A 21,855-nucleotide genomic window follows, 5' to 3' on the forward strand; every position below is an offset into this window, starting at 1 on the left:
GTAGCTGCTGCCTTGGCAGGATCAAATGGGGATCCATAATAAACCCCAGGAAGAGTAGCTGCTGCCTTGGCAGGAACTAATGGGGATCCATAATAAGTACAAAATACAAGTGGTGAGAGATTTCACTCTCGCCAAAACCTATACAAAACAAGACCAATGCGTTTCTATGGGTTTATTTTGGACCTAAGCTTGCTGCCTGTCTTCCTTCCTTTGGGACAACAACTCCCATTTTTATGGCAGAGACATGAGCATCTCGTCATTATATACAGATCTCTGGTGTGGGGCAGACACAGCGAGGAAGAGAAGAGAGAACATGCGATCGAGAGTGATAGCATAGGCTATGCTGCAGAAAATGTAGGCCTGTCTGTCACAAGAGAACACTATGATGAGATGATACATGCATTGTGAACTGCACTCAAAGTCCCCAACCTGAGCGTTGATGATTGATCATGCAAATAGCAGAGAGAAGGCCGTAGAGAAGACAAATTTAGACATCGCATATCATTTAACAGTTCTGTCACGTCATGCTGTTAATTTAAATCATTTAAAAATCGGTTTCTCGCAATTATTTACACCCGGGAAAAGGGACTAGGTTTGGGCTTGAAATCTCGGTAACCCGGTGCCCACTCTTCAACTCTAAAACAGTATATGAATAGAAAAGGTATGTACAGCAGTAGTTGTTATCTAGGATGAGCCTTGAGATAGATAGATAGATAGATAGATAGATAGATAGATAGATAGATAGATAGATAGATAGATAGATAGATAGATAGATAGATAGATAGATAGATAGATAGATAGATAGATAGATAGATAGATAGATAGATAGATAGATAGATAGATAGATAGATAGATAGATAGATAGATAGATAGATAGATAGATAGATAGATAGATAGATAGATAGATAGATAGATAGATAGATAGATAGATAGATAGATAGATAGATAGTGTAAAGTTTAGTGTAAATGTAATCACAGCGGGAACAACATCCTTTATGCACTTCCTGATAAGCAGTAATGGGCAGTCACTACCTTTATGGGACTTTTATTAAATCGTTTTATTCTGTGTTACAGCATTCAACCCATATAATACATAGTGCATTTAACGTAAATATAAATAATCAAAACCCATGATTTTTTTATATTTTATATATTCAAACCCAAAACGACCTCAAAAAACACTAATAGTGCAGTACTGTATGTGGCTCGGGCCAAAACAAGTGCATTTCATAGGGAATCGGGAACATTTCAGACTTGCCTCTATTCTCTCAAAGCCATCTCTGTATAATGCTATGTCAGAGGGATTTGACAACTTGTCTTGAGCTGATATAATTCCTGAAAGTGGGTGAACTTAACACATTTCTATATCAAAACCACGCTATTTTCAGAACGCTAGCTTCAGAACTCTTTTCAGCATGCTAGCTTCAGAACTCTTTTCAGCATGCTAGCTTCAGAACTCTTTTCAGCATGCTAGCTTCAGAAGTCTTGTCAGTCAATAGCATTCTCTTGGACATATTTCCCTCGATCAAAAGAAAAGTAGAAGACGGTTGTTTCAAACCTTTGAGGGTTTTCTTCAGATGAGAGAGAAGGCCTCCAAGTCGCTGCAGGTCAAAGTAGTCCACCTTCCCATTGTAGAAGAGCTGAGGCGGAACATAGGCCTCTGGAGAGGAGAGGAGGAGAAGAGAGGAAAGAAGAGCGAAGAGAATTAGCATTGCCATTGAGATGGTAGATGAAGACAGCGGCTATTGTGGGCAATTACCCGTAAAGTAATTAAGATAATTATAAACACAGCCCCCTGAGCAATAGGATGAGAGGGGAAAAACAAACTTATAAAAGGACACACGGCTTAGGAAAAGCCTTTGTGAAATATCTCCCATGTCCTATTAATACCAGAGGACGAGACACCCTTGGCCTTTCATGTCGTAGATGGCTAAGAGTATAATGGGTACAGGGGAAAAGTGAGCAGAGCGGTTTGTACTGGACAGTGTTCGTACAGACAGTGGCAAGTCAAATTCAAGGACTTTCCATTACTTTTTCTAAGAATTAATATTTATTTTCACGGACCATCAATTTGTAAATAGTTCATATAATGCAATTGTTTCTAGTCGACACCAGATGGCAGTATATCACCACAACCTCATGGGGGAAAAAAATAACTTTATTTATCACTACCTTACAAGTTCTATTCAATCATACGTTGTTTCACTACTTATTTACTACATACATGAGTGGTAAGTCAGCACGGATGTTGAAATGTGAATAGTGATTAGTTCTGGGACATGCCTAATACCTGCTGGGGGGGGGGGGGGGCAGGTAGCCTAGTGGTTAGAGCGTTGGACTAGTAACCGAATGGTTGCAAGATCAAATCCCCGAGCTGACAAAGTAAAAATCGGTCATTCTGCCCCTGAACAAGGCAGGCAACCCACTGTTCCTAGGCTGTCATTGTAAATAACAATTTGTTCTTAACTGACTTGCCAAGTTAAATAAAGGTAAAATAAAAAATTTGCAAAACGCACGTTGCGCCACTTGGCCTCCCGAGTGGCGCAGTGGTCTAAGGCACTGCATCTCAGTGCTAATGGCGTCACCACAGTCCCTGGTTCGATTCCAGGCTGTAACACAACAGGCCGTCATTGGGAGTCCCATAGGGCGGCACACAATTGGCCCAGCGTCACCCGGGTTAGGTTTTGGCCGGGGTAGGCCGTCATTGTGAGTAAGAATTTGTTCTTAACTGACTTGCCTAGTTAAATTAAGGTAAAAAAAAATAAAAAATATATTTTTTAAATATCCTATTCACATTACTACACAAATCCATTTTAATTACTATTTTTAATTGGTCATTTAGTCATCTACCACTTAATAGCTACGAAAAAGCATCTGGCAGCTTTAGTGTCGCTCGGGAGAAGGGCGAGTGGGCTGTGTGAGGAAAACGGCACGTGAACGGTAGGAGCAAGGCTGTCGCTTAATAAAATCGGAATATCGCGGGCACCCTGTGAATGACGCGATTGGCAAAAAAGCTCTGGAGGTTGTTGTAGAGAAAAATCTGAACGTAGAACTGGTGCCAGCGCAGGATTCAGTGTTGTGTCTTTCGCCCTTCAGGGTCGATTCACCCATGCTTGCAATGTCAAAGTGACTTTTTTTTTTACCTTACACAATGTGGGTTGGTTGGGTCCAGTGAGATGTAGTGGTAAATGAAAGTGGGTAATCTATACTGAACAAAAATATAAAAACACAACATGTAAAGTGTTGGACCCATGTTTCATGAGCTGAAATAAAAGATCCCAGAAATGTTCCATACGTAGAAAAAAAGGCAGAATTGAATCTAGATTTGCCTGGCATTTTAGCTATCTAAGTGACATTTGGCAGCACCTAATCAGTCAGTTCTGTACCTGCCTGGCTGAGTGGCAGTGTGGCTGGAATGAGTGAGCTCTCGCCTGGCAATCACAGCTCAAAACACGTGAGGAAATTAAACTAGGTAGAAATGAATTTGCAAGACCAAAACATAATATTTTTCATAAACATATTTGATCATTATCTGTTCTCCTCTCATTTTAAGTCAAGTACTTTTCAAGTACAAACTTGAGAAAATGTCTGAATTTTCAAGGTATTCTATTCTACTACTTGGATTTCAGAGTGCCAAATTCATAAGCACCTCAGTGCTCTGAGTAGGGTGAAATTGCCCCTAGACACTGATCTAATGCGCTGATGGGTTTGAGAGCTCCTCCAAATACTCTGAATCTCACACTGCAGGGTTAAAGGGATATTTGGAGATTTTGGCAATGAAGCCATTTATCTATTTCCCCAGAGTCAGATGAACACATGGATGTATATTTTATTCATCTGCATCCAGTGAGAATGAAGTTAAAGGTAGTTTCGAAAGACAATGCTAACTAGCGTTAGGGCAATGATTAGAAGTTTATGGTAACAGCTAGCATGCTATCACGAGTTAACAACTTCCTTCAAACTGCACGATGACACGAATATGGTATCCACGAGTTTATCTACTTCCCCAGAGTCAGATGAAGGGTTTCAATTGCCAAAATCCCGAAGTATCCCTTCAATAGAAGTAAATTGACATTGTATTCTAGCTCAGCCTTAAGGGCGAAGTTGCCCCTCGACACTGATCCAAGATCAGCTTTGAGGGCTTTGAATGCTCCTCCAAATCATGTATTATCCCACTGTTGATATAATATAAGTAACTGGGCTGTTGAATTCCCACTCGAAGTTTGAAGTTGGGTCGTTCTTGAATTACAGTGGCATTTGGGCATGGCGTTTTGATTTTATTAAAAAAAGAAAAAATGTATGTGGGTATATTTTCCACATTCTAAATCAACTGATATGGAAGCTTAATGACTTTAAATAATTTCTACCATTATGATAACATTGTGTAACCAGTAGTAGCAACGCCAACGATGGATGGCAACGCCAACGATGGATGGCAACGCCAACGATGGATGGCAACGCCAACGATGGATGGCAACGCCAACGATGGATGGCAACGCCAACGATGGCAACGCCAACGATGGCAACGCCAACGATGGCAACGCCAATGTCACATTTTAGGTATATTTTCTGAAATGTAGGCCACAAATCTTCAAATATAAAAATGTCCTTTAAAAATGATTTACTAAAAACTGGTATGATTAATCATTTTTGCTCACCATATTATCGCCTTTTAAAAACAGTTTTGATAGCCAAGATTAAAAAGAGCTACAATTTAAAGCGCACTTCCCATTCAAATTGCATATAACGGTAGGCAGGCTTCAGCGCATCACACACCACTTTGCAATGAGCTAGAGGCAGTAGGCATTTTGAAAACATGTACTTAAATCGTTTGAAACCGGAACGTTTTACTACATATTATGGAGGCAAGTTTACCTTGCTTCAAAGTTGCCTAGCCAAATATAGGCCAAGCCAATTATTTAAAAAACTTCCATATGCCATTGAAACCAGTAGCCTATTTCTCACACATTATATGTGGTTTTCTTTCATTGTCTTGTAGGCAAAAGCATTATCCTAGTCATATTAGCAACCCATGCTAGTTGATGATAATCCTAGTCATATTAGCAGCCCATGCTAGTTGATGATAATCCTAGTCATATTAGCATCCCATGCTAGTTGATGATAATCCTAGTCATATTAGCATCCCATGCTAGTTGATGATAATCCTAGTCATATTAGCATCCCATGCTAGTTGTTGATAATCCTAGTCATATTAGCAACCCATGCTAGTTGTTGATAATCCTAGTCATATTAGCAGCCCATGCTAGTTGATGCATCTTTAGATCTCCCCTCTTTCTAAAATTCTAATGAATATTTATCATCCATCTCATGAAACAGCTCTCATGTGCGGTGTGCTTTTGACAAGTGTTTTTTCGCAAATTGCATTACGTAAAAAAAAACAAAAAAAACCCATTCCTTGTGCGTATTGCTGCACTTATGATGTGATGAAATAATAGTTTATCAACATTTTAAGCCAAACGTTCTGATCTGTTGCATCAGACTAATTGTTTTTTTGTTGATGTAGCCTAGGCAAACTGGTTATATGAATTTGGGATATATCGTCCCACAACTGTAGCCGATTTTGTTTGGAATAGGTCATTTCTTTCTCCCAGAGAACAGCAAGCTGACCAGTAGTATAGATAAACTTCTCTACTATGGGGGTTAGTAGATAGAAATAAGCTTGTGACTTTTCTGTTTGTTATTCGTCTTGTTGGAGAAAAGGGGAAAAGTCAAATGTGGACAGGTATTCTAACATCTTCAAATGCACGTCTGAATTAGATAAGAAGGGACGCATGCTGTTGCATGTCCTGTTCATATGAATTACCATAACGTCGATGAGATTTCTGTCATTCTGAGCACTGTGGATGTTAGAGCCCTATTCAGGTTACGCACCCAATGCATATGGGTCTGGTCAATTTCTTTGAATGTACGGTAAAATTTAAATGCTGCTGGTGAAATGTCCGGCGCCACATTTTCCTAACAAAAATCCTGGTGTGTGTGTGTGTGTGTCTCTCGCTCACCGTCGCTGCTGACACAGCCAGGGTTCTTCATCTTCCCTTCGTCCCAGTAGCTCCTCACGGCTGTGATGAGACGATGCAGGAAACACACCATGTATTCTGGAGGACACAGCGCTGTGGGGTGCTGAAACACACACACACACAGTGTTACACAATAAACACACCATGTATTCTGGAGGACACAGCGCTGTGGGGTGCTGAAACACACACACACACACACACACACACAACAAAAAACAAACACACACACACACACACACACACACACACACACACACACACACACACACACACAAAAAAAAAACGTGTTCTGGAGGACACAGCGCTGTGGGGTGCTGAAACACACACACACACACCCCATGTATTCTGGAGGACACAGCGCTGTGGGGTGCTGAAAGACACACAGCATCCGTGTAACACACACAGGAAACACATCTCTTACCCCTCTGTTGCTGGCGTTCTCCTGTAGAAACTTCCTGAACTTATTCAGAAATATGTACCGCGATGCTTCACCCTGTGAGAGACAGAAGCAGCGATGGTCAGTGAGAGTTGGAAACATTTTATAACAGAAAGTAGAACTGCATTATAAAATCGGAGGACACCAGAAAACAACAGCAGTAACAGTGAGTTTCATTCCCCCCAGATATCCTGAACATGAGTTAACATTTATTCCTTTTCAGCACCTCGTGAAGCAAACGGCCTCGACGGTACGTCTCCAGCGAAAAAGTGTGTCAACGCTGACATTTTCTGTATGTACAGTCGGGTTAAAAACCATTTGCTAAAAAAATGGCAAAAATGAACGTCGAAACCAAAAGGAACGTACCGTTCCTTTGTCCTTGTTGTTAAGCATCAACTTCAGGATCTGAACCTGCAACTCCTCCACCACTGACAGGACAGAAGAGACAGCACAGCTGAGCCAGAGCATCAAAAGAAACATTTTTGACATCAGCAGTTGTCACAGAGTGCTTTCACAGAACCAGGCCTGGATCACAAAGAGCAAGCAGAAGCAGGAACAGAAGCATAACGAAAGGAAGAAGAAGAAAAAAAAAAAACTCCCAAGGAAGAAAACGTAGAAAGGAACCCAACCCCTTCTGGCTGTAGACAGGCAGGCAAACGTCAGGGGGATTTTGTAGTGGACATGACTTACCCTCGATCCTCTTCTTAAGCCTCTGACAACCTCTCTCGTAGGCCCGGCGCCTCATCCTCTCCTCTGCACTCTCATCTTTAGACTCCTTTCCCTAGTCACACGAGAGGGGACAGATTGTACTGTATTGCATACAACCACAGTTGCTGTTATCACTTTGCTACACAGTGCTACCTAGAACCATAAACGATTCTTCAGTTGTCCCCATTGGGTAAAAAACCCTCTGGAAAATAAAGATTTTTTTTTTAGTTCCAAGTGGAACCCTTTCACTAACAGAGGGTTTCCCTAACTTGGTCCTCAGGACCCCAAGGGGTTCACCTTTTGGTTTGTGCCCCTAGCACTACACAGCGGATTCACTTAACCAACTCATCATCCATCTTTAATCATTTGAATCAGCTGTGTAGTGCTAGGGGCACAAACCAAAAGGGGCACAAACTAGGGGCAAACTATGGGGACAAACAAACACTTTTTTTGTAGCTAGATATGTTATGCGCTTCTGAAACAACAAAAATGGTAGCCAAATCATGACATCCTTTTCAGAGCTGTGATAGGCTGCACCTCTCAGAGGAGAGCCGTGATAGGCTGTACCTCTTTGTCGAAGCGTGTGGGCCACCAGGTGGTAGGGATGAGTTCCTCTAGTCCCGCCTCCTTCACCCTCAGAGGAGTCTTAATGTAGAAGAACACCACTGAGCGCAAAACATCAAACGTGTTGAGAGTTAAAGATAATACAGAGTATATACACCCAAACACGCGCCCGACAAACACGCTAACACGCGTCCGACAAACACGCTAACACGCGTCCGACAAACACGCTAACACGCGTCCGACAAACACGCTAACACGCGCCCGACAAACACGCTAACACGCGCCCGACAAACACGCTAACACGCGTCCAACAAACACGCTAACACGCGCCCGACAAACACGCTAACACGCGCCCGACAAACACGCTAACACGCGCCCGACAAACACGCTAACACGCGCCCGACAAACACCCAAACACGCGCCCGACAAACAGGTTAACACGCGCCAGACAACACGCGCCCGACAAACACGCTAACACGCGCCCGACAAACACGCTAACACGCGCCCGACAAACACGCTAACACGCGCCCGACAAACACGCTAACACGCGCCCGACAAACACGCTAACACGCGCCCGACAAACACGCTAACACGCGCCCGACAAACACGCTAACACGCGCCCGACAAACACGCTAACACGCGCCCGACAATATCCTACACATACCAAGAAACACAGCGTGCAAGATCACACAGTTTAAGACTACACAGACAATCAAAATATACTGTAAACACATTTCACACGGGAAAGTTTTAGGGGTCCAAGGACAGAGCCCTGGGGGACGTGTCGTTTGGCAGAATCTTATCCTGAGCAACTAAAGAGCATTTAAATTGTTGAGACAACTACAATGTCTCATAATCATGATCGCAAGTACATCACCACTTAGTGTAATAATTATGAAGCATAATAAGCACTTCATTAACCAATGAAAGGATATAGAACGTTGCTGAGCAGATACTTCCTGGACTTCTCATGGCGCAGAATAGCTGTCGTCAAACGTAGGTAGTGAATCTGGAGAAAGTCATAGAAGACAAATTACAAGTCAAATGCAGTCACAATTACAGTACATTGAATATACCCACCCCCACACCCCAGGACCCACCCATCCCCCAGGACCCACCCACACCCCAGGACCCACCCACACCCCAGGACCCCCACCAAGACCCACCCACCCCCAGGACCCACCCATCCCCACAGGACCCACCCACCCCCAGGACCCACCCACCCCCAGGACCCACCCCCACAGGACCCATCCCCAGGACCCACCCATCCCCAGGACCCACCCCCACAGGACCCACCCATCCCCAGGACCCACCCCCACAGGACCCACCCATCCCCAGGACCCACCCCAGGACCCACCCCACCAGGACCCCCACCAGGACCCACCCACCCCAGGATCCCCACCAGGACCCCCCACCCCCACACACACACACACACACACACACACACTCTGCTCTGAACCATGACAAGGACAAACTGAAAGACGCCTAACTCCTACACAAACACAGCTGCTCCTTTGATGCATCTAAGGTTAAACATCAACATCGTAAATTCAAAAAAAAAAAATGTTTTACGAGGTACTTTCTGAATTAACCAACTATGTATATCACACCAAGGTGATATCTGACTGTTTATCATATCCTCCTCTGTGTCCTGCATGTGTTTCAAATGACACCCTATTCCCTACCTAGTAGGGCAACATAGGGCACTAACAGGGCACAGGTCCAAAGTTGTGCACTATACAGTATAAACAGAGACAGCCACCGTTCCTACTCCCAGCCTACAAGCAGCAACTGAAGAGGGAGCCACCAACACAGAGAATATTGAGGCGCTGGACAGAGGCAGGCAGGCTCAACGCTGCAGGATTGCTTTGAGAATGCAGATTGGAATACGTTCAAAAAGATTCATCCACCCAGGACTCATCCATCAACATTGAGGAATATACATCGCCAGTCACAGGCTTCAATAAGAAGTGTGTATGTAGATGATGTGCCCACAATAATAATAATAAAATCATCATCATCATCATCCGAACATACCCCAACCAAAAATCCTGGACGAACGGAGATATCCGTACCATGCTAAGAAGCAGCACTGCAGCATTCAATGTTAGCAGAACAAACCCTGATGATGCGACGCGTTCAAGGCAAGCAGGTACGAGCTCCGCAAATCCATTAGGGACGCAAAGAGACACTACAGACTCAAACTTGAATTGATGTTCGACAATTCAGACTCCGCATCGCATGAGGCAAGGACTACAGGCTATCCCTGACTGCAAAGGCAAAACCAGCTGTGTAGTGCCCACCAAAGTCACCCCTCTGACATCTTCTACCTGTCCCTCTCCAAGGCTGTAGTCCCCACCTGCTTTAAGGAGACCACCATTGTCCCATTGCTCCGACACATCCAGGACAGCACTGGGACCATGCTCCCACCCACACATGCAGGACAACACTGGGACCATGCCCCCACCCACACATGCAGGACAACACTGGGACCATGCCCCCACATCCAGGACAGCACTGGGACCATGCCCCCACCCACACATGCAGGACAACACTGGGACCATGCCCCCACCCACACATGCAGGACAACACTGGGACCATGCCCCCACCCACACATGCAGGACAACACTGGGACCATGCCCCCACCCACACATGCAGGACAACACTGGGACCATGCCCCCACCCACACATGCAGGACAACACTGGGACCATGCTCCGACACATCCAGGACATCTACTCGAAGTGGTGCCCTTTGGAAAGCCTGCAGCATCAAAGACCCCCCACACACACACAAGCTGTTCACGCCCTTCCGGTCGGGTAGACGGTATCGTAGCATGAGGTCTGATAGAAACTGTCTCTGAGTCTGTTGGCATCTACAAGCCATCAGATTGCTGAACACGAACTGGACTGATACTCTGCATCCTAGTACACACACACACACAACACACACACACACCCCTGCTGCTACCAGACTTATTATACTATTCAGTTTATACACTGCCCCCCATCCCCCAAAACACTAGAAATTGTTCCTGTTTTATACTGATGCTAAAAAGTTCATTCTATTCTACAGGGACCTTCATGTTCCTATTCTTATCTTGTATTATGTCTTAGACGATGTACACTGAGTGGACAAAACATTAGGAACACCTTCCTAATATTGAGTTGCACCGCCTTTTGGCCTCAGAACAGCCTCAACATGTCGGGGCTCATGGACTCTACAAGGTGTCGAAAGCCGTTCCACAGGGATGCTGGCCCATGTTGACTCCAATGCTTCCCACAGTTGTGTCAAGTTGGCTGGATGTCCTTTGGGTGATGGACCATTCTTGATACACATGGGAGACTGTTTAGCGTAAAAATCCCAGCAGTGTTGCAGTTCTTGACACAAACTGGTGCGTCTGGCACCTACTACCATACCCCGTTCAAAGGCACTTAAATCTTTTGTCTTGATCATTCACCCTCTGAATGACACACATACACAATCCATGTTTCAATTGTCTCAAGGCTTAAAAATCCTTCTTTAACCTGTCTCCTCCCCTTCATCAACACTGATTGAAGTGAATTTAACAAGTGACATCAATAAGGGATCATAGCTTTTCATCTGGATTTACCTGGCGGCGTCTGAGACAGGAAGTAAATCCACAGGTATGCTAGAGTATGCTCAGTGGGTGTGGCATCCTACCTGGAAGCCCAAGTCTGGGATGATGGGGGAGAATCTATAGGCCCTCAGCAGTGACATCATCAGCTGCTTCAGACACTCGTTCACCTCGTAGTCCTGTACGGGCAGAGTCAATGCATTTAGAAAAAGATTACATTTGCACATAGGCCCCAATCCTACCTCGAGAGCCGCCCGCACGCATGACTTGAGTTTTGGCACAAATTTACCATTGTCATCAATGCACGATTTACACAAACATTTGGAGTTAAGCGAGAAGATTTTAAACTAGGATTGACCAAATACAGGTGCAGGAGATATGTTCAGAAAAGACAAGCTAGTGTTGGCTACATGCTAAGCCAGAGGCTCACCTCACCTTAGTGGTAGAGATTAGGGGTAAAGGGTAGGGGTAGGGACTAACCTCCATGAGAAGCCAGAAGAGGTCCAGAAGCTGCTGGATGAGAGGGTGTTCGTCCACTGAGCCACCCCCCTCCAGTATACCCAGTAGGAAGTTCATCAGCACATCTTCTACTAGATACACCTTACACTGTGGAGACAGACCCTCGACATGTTACAGCGTGGAGACGGACCCTCGACATATTACAGCGTGGAGACGGACCCTCGACATATTACAGCGTGGAGACGGACCCTCGACATATTACAGCGTGGAGACGGACCCTCGACATATTACAGCGTGGAGACGGACCCTCGACATATTACAGCGTGGAGACGGACCCTCGACATATTACAGCGTGGAGACGGACCCTCGACATATTACAGCGTGGAGACGGACCCTCGACATATTACAGCGTGGAGACAGACCCTCGACATATTACAGCGTGGAGACAGACCCTCGACATATTACAGCGTGGAGACAGACCCTCGACATATTACAGCGTGGAGACAGACCCTCGACATATTACAGCGTGGAGACAGACCCTCGACATATTACAGCGTGGAGACAGACCCTCGACATATTACAGCGTGGAGACAGACCCTCGACATATTACAGCGTGGAGACAGACCCTCGACATATTACAGCGTGGAGACAGACCCTCGACATATTACAGCGTGGAGACAGACCCTCGACATATTACAGCGTGAGACGGACCCTCGACATATTACAGCGTGGAGACGGACCCTCGACATATTACAGCGTGGAGACAGACCCTCGACATATTACAGCGTGGAGACAGACCCTCGACATATTACAGCGTGGAGACAGACCCTCGACATATTACAGCGTGGAGACAGACCCTCGACATATTACAGCGTGGAGACAGACCCTCGACATATTACAGCGTGGAGACAGACCCTCGACATATTACAGCGTGGAGACAGACCCTCGACATATTACAGCGTGGAGACAGACCCTCGACATATTACAGCGTGGAGACAGACCCTCGACATATTACAGCGTGGAGACAGACCCTCGACATATTACAGCGTGGAGACAGATATTCAACATATTACACACAAGATAAATGATGACACATGAACACCGTTTTGATCCTTATTGGGATACCTTCATCTGACCACAATGTGAACCACATTACAGAATCAATGTCCAAATAATATTGTCCCAAAAAGGACAAAATGGACACCAGTTTCAGATGCAGTCATTTAGCGGTGGGAATATGCCATACCCACAAAAAAATACGGAGAAAAAAAAAGAAAAAACATTTCTGTGGAGGCACACTTAGAAGATGCTATATAAAACAGTCCACATTTACTGTTTCCTCTACAATCATAACAAGTAATGAATAGAAACAAAACTGACAAGCCAATAGTAGAACAGTTGATTAACCTAGTCGGCTTGTTGTTGTGTGTTCTATGCCAGTGAAATCTCCCTCTCGAGGCACATTTTAAGTTATGATTGCCATAGGGAAGGAAACATGCATTCTGACAACGCACAACAACTCATAATACGATCCTTGGGGAAAATAGCAGTTTTAATCATTTACATTTAAGTCATTTAGCAGACGCTCTTATCCAGAGCGACTTACAAATTGACGGCCTTGGTGGGAAAAAAAGACGATCCCAGCTTTCCATTCTTACTTTATCAATTTCTCAACTTCTTAAAATGAGCAAACTGCACCATATTAAACCCAGAGTTTTTAGCAGCGGCATGGTTGAGTACCTGACTGCCACAATTCGCATGAGTGCATAATATAGTTTAGCAAGAGTAGTGGCAGCCAGGGAAAGGGTTGAGGGAAAATGGTGACATTGTGTGTTTCTTTTTTTCTGTGAGAAATACAGGCAGGGGACCGTGTTAACCCACCGGGTGATGGGTTACCCCAAGTTACCCTAAAAAAGGTAGACTTACATTATATTCACTGTGTTTATGCACATGTTTTTGGGGGACATAAAACGAATCAATATAATGCTAACTAGTTAAAATATCACATTTGGGATCTAGCTAATGATTAACCCAAATAGGGTAACTGCAGATAGGCAACCCCATGCTTCAGCTTATTTATACAGGCTAGCTGAGAACAAGTTCTAATTTACAACTGCGACTTCGCCAAGACAAAGCAAAGCAGTGCGACACAAACAACAGAGTTACACATGGAATAAACAAACATACAGTCAATAATACAATAGAAAAAGTCTATATACAGTGTGTGCAAATGAGGTAGGACACCGGAGGTAAGGCAATAAATAGGCCATAGTGGTGAAATAATTACAATAAAGCAATTAAAAACACTGGAGTGATCGATGTGCAGAAGATGAATGTGCAAGTAGAGATACTATTATATTACAGTAAGTAATATTACAGCAAGTAGAGATACTGGGGTGCAAAGGTGCAAAATAAATAACAGTATGGGGATGAGGTAGTTGGATTGGCTATTTACAGATGGGCTATGTACAGGTGCAGTGATCTGTGAGCTGCTCGGACAGCTGGTGCTTAAAGCTAGTGAGGGAGATTATGAGTCTCGAGCTTCAGTGATTTTTGCAGTTAGATCCAGTCATTGGCAGCAGAGAACTGGAAGGAAAGGCGGCCAAAATAGGAATTGGCTTTGGGGGTGACCAGTGAAATATACCTGCTGGAGCGTGTGCTGCTATGGTGACCAGTGAGCTGAGATAAGGTGGGGCTTTACCTAGCAGAGACTTAGATGACCTGGAGCCAGTGGGTTTGGCAACGAATATGAAACGAGGGCCAGCCAACGAGAGCATACAGGTCACATTGGTGGGTAGTATATGGGGCTTTGGTGAGAAAACGGATGGCACTGTGATAGACTACATCCAGTTTGCAGAGTAGAGTGTTGGAGGCTATTTTGTAAATGACATCACCGAAGTCAAGGATCGGTAGGATAGTCAGTTTTACGAGGGTATGTTTGGCAGCATGAGTGAAATAGGAAGCCGATTCTAGATTTAATTTTGGATTGGAGATGCTTAATATGAGTCTGGAAGGAGAGTTTACAGTCTAACCAGACACCTAGGTATTAGTAGTTGTCCACATATTCTAAGTCAGAACCGTCCAGAGTAGTGATGCTGGACGGGCGGGCAGGTGCGGGCAGCGATCGGTTGAAGAGCATGCATTTAGTTTTACTTGCATTTAAGAGCAGTTGGAGGCCACGGAAGGAGAGTTGTATGGCATTGAAGCTCGTCTGGAGGTTGGCTAACACAGTGTCCAAAGAAGGGCCAGAAGTATACAGAATAGTGTCGTGTACGTAGAGGTGGATCAGAGAATCAGCAGCATCAAGAGCGACATCATTGATGTAAACAGAGAAAAGAGTCGGCCCGAGAATTGAACCCTGTGGCACCCCCATAGAGACTGCCAGAGGTCCGGACAACAAACCCTCCGATTTGACACACTGAACTCTGAGAAGTAGTGCATGGTCAAATATGATAACATAATACAAAATAACAATATATTATTGGGCTCATTTCTGGAGGTGGAAATTACATTTACATTTACGTCATTTAGCAGACGCTCTTATCCAGAGCGACTTACAAATTGGTGCATTCACCTTATGATATCCAGTGGAACAACCCCTTTACAATAGTACATGTATATCTTTTTTTTGGGGGGGAGGGGGGGGGGGGGGTTAGAAGGATTACTTTATCCTATCCCAGGTATTCCTTAAAGAGGTGGGGTTTCAGGTGTCTCCGGAAGGTGGTGATTGACTCCGCTGTCCTGGCGTCGTGAGGGAGCTTGTTCCACCATTGGGGTGCCAGAGCAGCGAACAGTTTTGACTGGACTGAGCGGGAACTGTGTTTCCGCAGAGGTAGGGAGGCAAGCAGGCCAGAGGTGGATGAACACAGTGCCCTTCTTTGGGTGTAGGGACTGATCAGAGCCTGAAGGTTCGGAGGTGCCGTTCCCCTCACAGCTCCGTAGGCAAGCACCATGGTCTTGTAGCAGATGCGAGCTTCAACTGGATGCCAGTGGAGTGTGCGGAGGAGCGGGGTGACGTGAGAGAATTATATTTTAGATGGTGTCAGTTTAATTTTATTTTCAGTAATTTTGGAGTAGAATGACTCTTTAAAATGTAATCTGAGCTTCTCAGTAATAAACTTTCTCCAGGGGACGACACAGGACCCCCCCAAAAATGGGGGGCCGTAAACAATACATATTGGAGTACAAAACTGGCGAGTGTAGAGAGTACAGGGATATTGTTATCCACGTCAGCACCAACGATGTTAGGATGAAACAGTCAGAGGTCACCAAGCGCAACATAGCTTCAGCCTGTAAATCAACTAGAACCATGTTTCTGCATCGAGCAATTGTCTCTGGCCCCCTCCCAGTTAGGGGGAGTGATGAGCTCTACAGCAGAGAGTCTCTGGCCCCCCTCCCAGTTAGGGGGAGTGATGAGCTCTACAGCAGAGAGTCTCTGGCCCCCTCCCAGTTAGGGGGAGTGATGAGCTCTACAGCAGAGAGTCTCTGGCCCCCTCCCAGTTAGGGGGAGTGATGAGCTCTACAGCAGAGAGTCTCTGGCCCCCCTCCCAGTTAGGGGGAGTGATGAGCTCTACAGCAGAGAGTCTCTGGCCCCCCTCCCAGTTAGGGGGAGTGATGAGCTCTACAGCAGAGAGTCTCTGGCCCCCCTCCCAGTTAGGGGGAGTGATGAGCTCTACAGCAGAGAGTCTCTGGCCCCCTCCCAGTTAGGGGGAGTGATGAGCTCTACAGCAGAGAGTCTCTGGCCCCCTCCCAGTTAGGGGGAGTGATGAGCTCTACAGCAGAGTCTCACAACTCAATCGCTGGTTGAAAACTGTTTTCTGCCCCACCCAAAAGATAGAATTTGGAGATAATTGGCCCTCTTTCTGGGACTCACCCAGAAACAGGACCAAGCCTGGCCTGTTGAGGAGTGACGGACTCCATCCTAGCTGGAGGGGTGCTCTCATCTTATCTACGAACATAGACAGGCCTCTAACTCCCCTAGCTCCACAATGAAATAGGGTGCAGGCCAGGCAGCAGGCTGTTGGCCAGCCTGCCAGATTACTGGAGTCTGCCACTAGCACAATCAGTGTAGTCAGCTCAGCTATCCCCAATGAGACCGTGTCTGTGCCTCGATCTAGGTTGGGCAAAACTAGACACGGCAGCATTCGCTTTAGCAATCTCACTGGAATAAAGACCTCCTCCATTCCTGTCATTATTGAAAGAGATTGTGATACCTCACATCTCAAAATAGGGCAACTTAATGTTAGATCCCTCACTTCAAAGGCAGTTACAGTCAATTAACTAATCACTGATCATAATCTTGATGGGATTGGCCTGACTGAAAAATAGCTTAAGCCTGATGAATTTACTGTGTTAAATGAGGCCTCACCTCCTGGTTACACTAGTGACCATATCCCCCGCGCATCCCGCAAAGGCGGAGGTGTTGCTAACATTCACGAAAGCAAATTTCAATTTACGTTTTTTTTTTTAAACTCGGACAAAACAGAGATGCTAGTTCTAGGTCCCAAGAAACAAAGAGATCTTCTATTGGATCTGACAATAAATCTTGATGGTTGTACAGTCGTCTCAAATAAAACTGTGAAAGACCTCGGCGTTACTCTGGACCCTGATCTCTCTTTTGACAAGACTGTTCCAAGGACAGCTTTTTTTCCATCTATGTAACATTGCAAAAATCAGAAACTTTGTCATGCTTTTGTCAATTCTAGATTAGACTACTGCAATGCTCTACTTTCCGGCTACCCGGATAAAGCACTAAATAAACTTCAGTTAGTGCTAAAGACAGCTGATAGAATCTTGTCAAGAACCCAAAAATGTGATCATATTACTCCAGTGCTAGCCTCTCTACTGGCTTCCTGTTAAGGCTAGGGCTGATTTCAAGGTTTTACTGCTAACCTACAAAGCATTACATAGGCTCTCCTACCCATCTTTCCGATTTGGTCCTGCCGTACATACCTACACGTACGCTACGGTCACAAGACGCAGGCCTCCTTACTGTCCCTAGAATTTCTAAGAAAACAGCTGGAGGCAGGGCTTTCTCCTATAGAGCTCCATTTTTATGGAATGGTCTGTCTATCCATGTGAGAGACGCAGACTCGGTCTCAACCTTTAAGTCTTTATTGAAGACTCATCTCTTCAGTAGGTCCTATGATTGAGTGTAGTCTGGCCCAGGAGTGTGAAGGTGAACGGAAAGGCTCTGGAGCAACGAACCGCCCTTGCTGTCTCTGCCTGGCCGGTTCCCCTCTCTCCACTGGGATTCTCTGCCTCTAACCCTATTACAGGGGCTGAGTCACTGGCTTACTGGTGTTCTTCCATGAGTCACTGACGTGATCTTCCTGTCCGGGTTGGCGCACCCCCTTGGGTTCGTGACGTGGGGGAGATCTTCGTGGGCTATACTCAGCCTTGTCTCAGGATAGTAAGTTGGTGGTTGAATATATCCCTCTAGTGGTGTGGAGGCTGTGCTTTGGCAAAGTTTGTTCGACCCTGTCCGGGGATATCGTCGGACGGGGCCACAGTGTCTTCCGACCCCTCCTGTCTCAGCCTCCAGTATTTATGCTGCAATAGTTTGTGTTAGGGGGCAAGGGTCAGTCTGTTATATCTGGAGTATTTCTCCTGTCTTATCCGGTGTGAATTTAAGTCTCCCCCTCTCTATCCCCTTCCCCCCTGGCCTGATGACTCCTTGCTATCCCCAGTCCACCTGGTCGTGCTGCTGCTCCAGTTTCAACTGTTCTGCCTGCGGCTATGGAACCCTGACCTGTTCACCGGAGATGCTACATTGTCCCAGACCTGCTGTTTTCACAGACAGCAGGAGCGGTAGAGATACTCTGAATGATCGGCTATGAAAAGCCAACTGACATTTACTCCTGAGGTGCTGACCTGTTGCATCCCTCTATAACCACTGTGATTATTATTACTTGACCCTGCTGGTCATCTATGAACATTTAAACATCTTGGCCATGTTCTGTTATAATCTCCACCCGGCACAGCCAGAAGAGGACTGGCCACCCCTCATAGCCTGGTTCCTCTCTAGGTTTCTTCCCAGGTTCCGGGCTTTCTAGGGAGTTTTTCCTAGCCACCGTGCTTCTACACCTGCATTGCTTGCTGTTTGGGGTTTTAGGCTGGGTTTCTGTACAACACTTTGAGATATCAGCTGATGTAAGAAGGGCTTTATAAATACATGTGATTGAAAACTAGACAAGTTCCATGACTCTTCACTCACCATAAGTGGGGCAAAGTAGTTGAAGATGTGTGCCAGAGTCACAAGGGTGGTGGGTTCTCCATGTAGGCTCCAACAGGCACTGTCTTTCTCCAGCACCTTCTCCTCCTGTTGGGAACAGACAAAGGGGAGAGAACGGTTGACATATGATGGCCAAACAATTCTGGAAACTTCCACAAATTTCCATGGTTTTAAAAATGAATCCCGGTTAATGTATTCCCGGAGTAAGGAAAAAAAGCAGGTAATCCTCTAACCAGGGATTTCTGAAACATACTTACACACAAATGTCTAACACAAATGAATCGTAAGATAAATTAATAAAATGACCATTTTAAAACACTATTCACTTACATATTACTCATACTATTGTATTTGGTAAATACCATGTACGATGAAGCAGAATTAAGCACTCAATAATACCTGTGAGGTTACACCATCCCTCAGCTGTTGAACAATAAAATAGCCAATTGATCGCTTTGTTGATGTTTGAATCCCAGATAACCCCCTTCAATGTTACCTGTGTGTCTAAGGTGGTAGACAGGACTGTCTTGATATAACCTAGCAGTTTGTGAGCCCTGAGCAGGTCTGCAGTTGGAGGATTCTGGAGGGGCAGGTATCCCTCTACAGGGTATCTGAGGGGGCGACTGCCGAAGTTGAACGCCACGGACTCTTTAAAGGACAGGCTGATCGCGGGGAAATAGGCTACACCTGGACCCATCTTAATGTTACTGAACGCTGTGCCCAGTGACTGGCCATTCCTGTGAGAGGGAATTGAAGAGAAGAGAATAAAAGCTACTTTAATATCTATTGTACAAAATAAATTAAAACTTTACAATATATCAAAACATGAGAATACGGTAAACAAGCTGTAAAAAAAACAACCCGTAATCTGTGATAACTTACAGACAGAATGTGATGGTTCCCTCGTCAAGGTCTATCAAACAGCTCACTATGTCTCCAGCTGCCCATGACTACAAAACAAGAAACATGTCAGGATATTACATTAGCTAGCACAGGACCCCATAATAAAAACGTTGATCTTGATGAACCATTGTGATCTTCTCACCTTGCCATAGTTAGTGGTCGTTACGTTCCACTTCCTGACTCGGTTTCCATCGTAAGCGTACGAGTCTGGAGTGTCACCCACACCTTCCTGATAAGAGAGAAAACACATTACAGTACCACTATACACCAGCGGAGGCTGCTGAGGGGAGGACGGCTCATAAGAACGGCTGGAACAGAGCGAATGGACTTATGGAAAACGTGTTAGGTTCCATTCCCCCCTCCCCAACTAAGGTGCCACCAACCTCCTGTGCTATACACACCCTCCTGATGAAAGACAATACATATGCTGAACACAACATATAAAGTGTTGGTCCCATGTTTAATGACCTGAAATAGATCCCAGAAATGTTCAATATGCACAAAAAGCTTATTCTGTTCACATTGGGCAAAAATTTGTTTACATCCATGTTAGTGAGCATTTCTCCTTTGCCAATTTAAATTCATCCACCTGACAGTTGTGACATATCAATAAACTGATTAAAGAGCATGAACATTACACAGGTGCGCCTTGTGCTGGGAACAATAAAAGGCCACTATAAAATGTGCAGTTTTGTCACACAACGCCACAGATGTCTCAAGTAGAGGAAGTGTGCAATTGGCATGCTGACTGCAGGAATGTCCACCAAACCTGTTGCCAGAGAATTGAATGTTCACTTCTCTACTATAAGCCACCTCCAACTTTGTTTTAGAGAATTTGGCAGTATGTCTAACCGGCCGTACAACCGCAGACCACGTGTAACCAGCCAAGGACTTCCACATCCAGCTTCTTCACCTGCGGGATCAGCTGCCACCCGGACAGCTGATGAAACTGGGGGTTCGAACAACCAAAGAATTTCTGCACAAACAGAAACCATCTCAGGGAAGCTCATCTGCGTGCTCGTCGTCCTCACCAGGGTCTTGGACAAACGCAGTTCGACGTTGTAATGTACTTCAGTGGGCAAATGCTCACCTTCGATGGCCACCGGCACGTTGGAGAAGTGTGCTCTTCACGGATGAATCCTGGTTTCAACTGTCCCGGAAGATGACAGACTGCCAGTACATGGCAGCATGATGAGGTGTGGGCGAGCATTTGACAACATTGTGAACAGAATGCCCCATGGTGAGGTTATGGTATGGTCAGGATTAAGCTACAGATAACGAACACAACAGCATTTTATCGATGGCAATTTCAATGGTTGAATGGCACCACCCTATCAGTGCCTCTGTATACGTTTCTGGTTCTAAGAACGATCTTACCTCCTGGTTGAACCTGCAGTTCAGAGTGCACCATCCTATCTGCATCAGGCCCTGTGACGAGATCAGCACCTCGTACGCCCATTTCCCTGGAATCCATGGTACAGTAGTAAACGTTAGACATGCTTCTGTACCAACATGAAATTTGTCTGATTTTTTAAAAACTATTAAGATCTGTACATTCAGTAAAAAGTATGATAGTGTAGAATTGTCTTGATTCTGAAGCATTTACCTCTGTATACACAGGTAGTAGCTCTAATGGAACTGAAATTGCTATGACCTATGACCTGGAAAGAAAAGAATACAATGACCAAACAGTGACAACATATGGAGTGAAAAAATAATAATAATTCAGAAACAGATGTTTATGTACAACATAAAAATTATTCTTTATCACTTCGAGTTGAAACGTATTCTAAAATTCTAGCAAACGTATTCTAAAATTCTAGCAAACGTATTCTAAAATTCTAGCAAACGTATTCTAAAATTCTAGAAAACGTATTCTAAAATTCTAGCAAACGTATTCTAAAATTCTAGCAAACG

At 45.0% G+C, this 21,855-nt stretch overlaps 1 protein-coding gene across 2 annotated transcripts in view; it reads right to left on the reverse strand.

Moving 5' to 3' along the window:
- The window catches only part of rnf123 (ring finger protein 123), a 270,077-nt gene that overhangs the window by 239,629 nt on the left and 8,593 nt on the right, over window positions 1-21,855 (reverse strand). For both annotated transcript variants that reach the window (XM_014168343.2, XM_014168342.2), the window contains exons 6-20: window positions 21,545-21,599; window positions 21,316-21,401; window positions 20,081-20,167; window positions 19,918-19,985; window positions 19,532-19,772; window positions 19,018-19,122; window positions 11,823-11,948; window positions 11,429-11,521; window positions 8,682-8,755; window positions 7,750-7,867; window positions 7,165-7,255; window positions 6,841-6,902; window positions 6,460-6,531; window positions 6,021-6,141; window positions 1,559-1,660 (exon numbers count right to left, since the gene is read on the reverse strand). In XM_014168343.2, the coding sequence (XP_014023818.1) occupies window positions 1,559-1,660; window positions 6,021-6,141; window positions 6,460-6,531; window positions 6,841-6,902; window positions 7,165-7,255; window positions 7,750-7,867; window positions 8,682-8,755; window positions 11,429-11,521; window positions 11,823-11,948; window positions 19,018-19,122; window positions 19,532-19,772; window positions 19,918-19,985; window positions 20,081-20,167; window positions 21,316-21,401; window positions 21,545-21,599 (1,501 nt within the window). The remainder of the gene's footprint in view (window positions 1-1,558; window positions 1,661-6,020; window positions 6,142-6,459; window positions 6,532-6,840; window positions 6,903-7,164; window positions 7,256-7,749; window positions 7,868-8,681; window positions 8,756-11,428; window positions 11,522-11,822; window positions 11,949-19,017; window positions 19,123-19,531; window positions 19,773-19,917; window positions 19,986-20,080; window positions 20,168-21,315; window positions 21,402-21,544; window positions 21,600-21,855) is intronic.

The sequence above is a fragment of the Salmo salar genome, chromosome ssa22, assembly GCF_905237065.1.
Source record: "Salmo salar chromosome ssa22, Ssal_v3.1, whole genome shotgun sequence".
Lineage (NCBI taxonomy): Eukaryota > Metazoa > Chordata > Actinopteri > Salmoniformes > Salmonidae > Salmo > Salmo salar.